The sequence below is a fragment of the Galeopterus variegatus genome, unplaced genomic scaffold, assembly GCF_000696425.1.
Source record: "Galeopterus variegatus unplaced genomic scaffold, G_variegatus-3.0.2 Scaffold3857, whole genome shotgun sequence".
NCBI lineage: Eukaryota > Metazoa > Chordata > Mammalia > Dermoptera > Cynocephalidae > Galeopterus > Galeopterus variegatus.
Window position 1 is genome coordinate 163,456 of NW_007729968.1, and position 5,573 is coordinate 169,028.

A 5,573-nucleotide genomic window follows, 5' to 3' on the forward strand; every position below is an offset into this window, starting at 1 on the left:
ATGAGCCATGGGCCGGCCCTCATTAATACTCATTTAAATGCTTTTCTCTATTTTGAAAGAGATCTAAAAATATGCTAAGGACAGAGACACTGAAAATAATTGTTTCTAGTACACAAGTTAAAACAACGCACAGTACAAACACTCAATAATGAACTCAACAGAACCCACTTAAAATAAACTTTTATATTTTTGTTGGTAGAACACAAAAATTAAAGGTATCATAGTATTCATTTACAATATTTAGGTTTTTTGTTTTTTTTTAAAAAGGTGACCGGTAAGGGGATCTTAACCCTTGACTTGGTGTTATCAGCACCACACTCTCCCAAGTGAGCCATTGGTCGTTCCTTACAATATTTAGTTTAATTTAACACATAGTCATTGAGTACCATGGCAGTCATTCTTAATACAGCTCTCCCTTATCCACCTGCCACTACAAAAGCTGAAAAAGCCAATTTTTTTCCCTAGCCTCTTTTGCAGTTAGGGGTGGTCATGTTCCAGCAATGAAATGTAAGGAAAAGTCTTTTAGGGGCAAGGCTGATACTCAAAGCATTTAACAACTAATATGCAGGGGTGCTGATCAATCAGAATGGAACCCCTATAACATCCCATACTAATATGTACAAACTGAATATCAGCTTATCAGCTCTGCCCGAGGACTTCTTTGGAAACATTTTCCTCTCTGATAAAAGGAAAGAAAGCAGAGGAAGAAAACTTATTTTTCTCCTGCGTTGCTTCTTTGTATTTGGGATGCTCTTTCCTGTGGATGAGGTGTCTGGAGCTGCAGCAGCCATTCTGTAAATGAGAGGAGATGTCGTCCACACATTGAGGGTGGCAGGGAAGAAAGACAGAAAGCTCGGGGCCTTGATGATACATGTGACCATTAAGCAGCTACTTCTGGACTTCTTAATTGAGATACTCTGTTGATTTATAACCTGCTGCTAGTCACATTTCCCATTTTTTGCTGCTGTATGCATCCTGATGCAAATATCCTCCATGAGCAAGGTGTACTAGGGAACACAGAAATATGCTGGGTGCACTCAAAGGCCCCATGACCTAGTACTTATTCACCTGTGCGTCCATTCTCTCATTCATTTCAAGAATAATACAGGAAGGATCTCTATAAGGGAGGCTCTATGTTAGGTTCCCTGAAGACTACCAAGGAGGGAGAAGAACTGTCCTTGTCCTCCTTGCAGCTGGCATGTACAGAGCCAAATCGAATGCAAAGCTGAATGTGTTAGAATTACAATACAGTTCAAAGGAAGAATGGTCAGAACTTATGGGAAAGAGGCAGAGAGATTTTTTGGGTGAGACAGCATTTGAGATAGTCTTGAGGCTTGGGTAGAGCAATTCTGGGGGCAAGACACAGTACCTATTATTGCTGGGAAGGTGGATTGGGACCATACCATGGTGGGCCTTGCATCCAAGTTGGGGAGTTTGAACTTAGATCTCAGGAAATGATAAAAGTTTTTGAAGCAGAAAGTGACATACAGGAATTGTTCAAGGAGGAGAAGAGCTTAGAGGCAGACAGGACAGTGGGAAGCAGTTCTGGGGGTCCATGCGGGAGGTAATGGAGGGCTGAACCAGGAATGAGAGAGGATGTCTGTTGGGACGTGGGGTTTATTCATCCTGTTTCATCCAAGCCTGAAGTGAAAGGTAAAATGTCCAGATGCCGTACAGATAGCAATTAGACCTAGATTGTTTTTTGTTGGATTGCTTTTGCTTTTTAATTTGTTTTTGGAGGGGATCTCAAAGGCAGTAGTAAGCAACAGAGAGACGGGAAAGATGACTGAGGTTTTGATCAAGGATAACTCAGAAAATGGTTCTGCCTATAATAGTTGGGTGCATCAGGAGGAGGAGTGGGTTTGGAGGGGAAGATGCTGGAGAGGACCTTGGGCACATTTGAAAAGCAGTGTGACGGTTCAGGTGGATATATCCTGTGGTCTCTTGGAAATTCAACATTAAGCTGGATATTTGAGACTTGTCTGCATGGAAATAATATTTGGAACTCAGGATATGGACCAGAGGGGCTGTTCCGTGGCTCACTTGGGAGAGCGTGGTGCTGACACCACCAAGTCAAGGGTTAAGATCCTCTTACTGGTCCTCTTTCAAACAAACAAACAACAACAACAAAAAACTGACTAGAATTTTGCATTATGATGCATTTTGCATAATGCTTTCACTCATTGCCCATCTGTACATGGTCAACATTATCCCGAAGCCTAAGAATCGTCTCATTGGTGATATTATACAGACTTGTGTACCTGTATAGAAAGAAACTGGTCAAAATTCAGATATTTCAGAAAATGTATGGGACAATTTCCCTCTCCTCCAAATGATTCAAATCACACATTGGTCATATGAAGACTGTGGGTTTTATGGACTTTAATTACGTTCTATAAATAAAACTCACTGAATTAGCAGAACCACAGAGCTTAAGCCTGCCATTTCCTGGTCAAAGGTTTACTGGCATTTNAAAGTCTTTTAGGGGCAAGGCTGATACTCAAAGCATTTAACAACTAATATGCAGGGGTGCTAATCAATCAGAATGGAACCCCTATAACATCCCATACTGATATGTACAAACTGAATATCAGCTTATCAGCTCTGCCCGAGGGCTTCTTTGGAAACATTTTCCTCTCTGATAAAAGGAAAGAAAGCAGAGGAAGAAAACTTATTTTTCTCCTGCGTTGCTTCTTTGTATTTGGGATGCTCTTTCCTGTAGATGAGGTGTCTGAAGCTGCAGCAGCCATTCTGTAAATGAGAGGAGATGTCATCCACACATTGAGGGTGGCAGGGAAGAAAGACAGAAAGCTTGGGGCCTTGATGATACATGTGACCATTAAGCAGCTACTTCTGGACTTCTTAATTGAGATACTCTGTTGATTTATAACCTGATGCTAGTCACATTTCCCATTTTTTGCTGCTGTATGCATCCTGATGCAAATATCCTCCATGAGCAAGGTGTACTAGGGAACACAGAAATACGCTGGGTGCACTCAAAGGCCCCATGACCTAGTACTTATTCACCTGTGCATCCATTCTCTCATTCATTTCAAGAATAATACAGGAAGGATCTCTATAAGGGAGGCTCTATGTTAGGTTGCCTGAAGACTACCAAGGAGGGAGAAGAACTGTCCTTGTCCTCCTTGCAGCTGGCATGTACAGAGCCAAATCGAATGCAAAGCTGAATGTGTTAGAATTACAATACAGTTCAAAGGAAGAATGGTCAGAACTTATGGGAAAGAGGCAGAGAGATTTTTTGGGTGAGACAGCATTTGAGATAGTCTTGAGGCTTGGGTAGAGCAATTCTGGGGGCAAGACACAGTACCTATTATTGCTGGGAAGGTGGATTGGGACCATACCATGGTGGGCCTTGCATCCAAGTTGGGGAGTTTGAACTTAGATCTCAGGAAATGATAAAAGTTTTTGAAGCAGAAAGTGACATACAGGAATTGTTCAAGGAGGAGAAGAGCTTAGAGGCAGACAGGACAGTGGGAAGCAGTTCTGGGGGTCCATGCGGGAGGTAATGGAGGGCTGAACCAGGAATGAGAGAGGATGTCTGTTGGGACGTGGGGTTTATTCATCCTGTTTCATCCAAGCCTGAAGTGAAAGGTAAAATGTCCAGATGCCGTACAGATAGCAATTAGACCTAGACTGTTTTTTGTTGGATTGCTTTTGCTTTTTAATTTGTTTTTGGAGGGGATCTCAAAGGCAGTAGTAAGCAACAGAGAGACGGGAAAGATGACTGAGGTTTTGATCAAGGATAACTCAGAAAATGGTTCTGCCTATAATAGTTGGGTGCATCAGGAGGAGGAGTGGGTTTGGAGGGGAAGATGCTGGAGAGGACCTTGGGCACATTTGAAAAGCAGTGTGACGGTTCAGGTGGATATATCCTGTGGTCTCTTGGAAATTCAACATTAAGCTGGATATTTGAGACTTGTCTGCATGGAAATAATATTTGGAACTCAGGATATGGACCAGAGGGGCTGTTCCGTGGCTCACTTGGGAGAGCGTGGTGCTGACACCACCAAGTCAAGGGTTAAGATCCTCTTACTGGTCCTCTTTCAAACAAACAAACAACAACAACAAAAAACTGACTAGAATTTTGCATTATGATGCATTTTGCATAATGCTTTCACTCATTGCCCATCTGTACATGGTCAACATTATCACGAAGCCTAAGAATCGTCTCATTGGTGATATTATACAGACTTGTGTATCTGTATAGAAAGAAACTGGGCAAAATTGAGATATTTCAGAAAATGTATTGGACAATTTCCCTCTCCTCCAAATGATTCAAATCACACATTGGTCATATGAAGACTGTAGGTTTTATGGACTTTAATTACGTTCTATAAATAAAACTCACAGAATTAGCAGAACCACAGAGCTTAAGCCTGCCATTTCCTGGTCAAAGGTTTACTGGCATTTCTGGCTAGAAATTCATGAGGAATTGATCTTGAGACATCTACTCTATGTCAAGAAAAGTGTCCTCAGTTGGGCCATCTATCCAGTGGGAACACTGCAGAAAGGTCCCTGTGTCTCCAGAAAGTTCTGAATTCACATGCACATGCACACACACACTACGTTACCACTCTGACCCCCCCCCCCCAGTGATATTCTAGGAAAAAGCTTACAAAGGGATTGATTGCTGAGTTTTTAAGTAAGTAAAGCGGGGAGGAGGGACAAATAGATAAAACAGTGTGTTTTGTGCAGTTCTACAATATTTTCAGATGGAGGAAAGTGTCAAAAGCTGCTCATACTCACCACCCACAGCTCTGCATCTGGGTCATTCACCTAGAATGCCAGAACAGCAAGGCATTAGCAGACAATCTTGCTGTTCCATTCCTACATTTGGCCTGCTCTTTTATTCATTCGTTTGTTATCAGCCAGAAGCTGCAGATGAGGACAGTCAGAGGGGCTTTTCTGGCTGAACACAATAGATGGTTTTAACATGCAGCCGCACAGTTTTGGAAAGAACTGCGCAGGAACTCTGAAAAGCACGTGCCAGCCTAGAATGGATATCTTTTTTTTTTTTTATGTGACCGGTAAGGGGATCGCAACCCCTGGCTTGGTGTTGCCCGCACCGCTCTCAGCCAGTGAGTGCACCGGCCATCCCTATATAGGATCCGAACCCACGGCGGCCCTAGAATGGGTATCTTAAGGACCCTCTAGTTCAAGAAATGAGGGAAACAATGATGGAGGCCATCCCCAAGCAGACTTGAAAGAGCAATTAAGCTGTAAAAGGTTTTGTTCTGCTTCCTCCTCCCAGGCCCTGAATCGTGTTCAGTCTCATCCACAGGCTGAACGTTAAGAAAGTGCCAGGGCTGCTTCTGCTTAGGCCCCCTCCAAAGTGACACGCGCGGAACCAGCTCTTTCCAGCATTAGTTTGCTGCAATAGGGGCCCGCCAGGTTGTCAGGTCCCCAGGTGTGTGGCGCGGTATTTCCACTCTATGGCTCAGGTGGGGGAGGGACGGGGGTTCCCCAAGTATAAACCGCAATTTCCGCCCTCCCCCTAAAGCCACCGCCTCTGCGAATCTGCCGGCTTGTCCGTCAACACTGCAGGCAGGTCC

At 43.5% G+C, this 5,573-nt stretch overlaps 1 protein-coding gene across 1 annotated transcript in view; it reads right to left on the reverse strand.

Moving 5' to 3' along the window:
• TMEM220 (transmembrane protein 220) overlaps window positions 1-4,797 on the reverse strand; it is a gene marked incomplete at its 5' end in the record, with an annotated part of 25,125 nt that extends 20,328 nt beyond the window's left edge. Inside the window, one exon of the mRNA XM_008586174.1 lies at window positions 4,768-4,797. Coding sequence (XP_008584396.1) covers window positions 4,768-4,797 — 30 coding nt within the window. The remainder of the gene's footprint in view (window positions 1-4,767) is intronic.
• Between the last annotated feature and the right edge of the window lie 776 nt (window positions 4,798-5,573).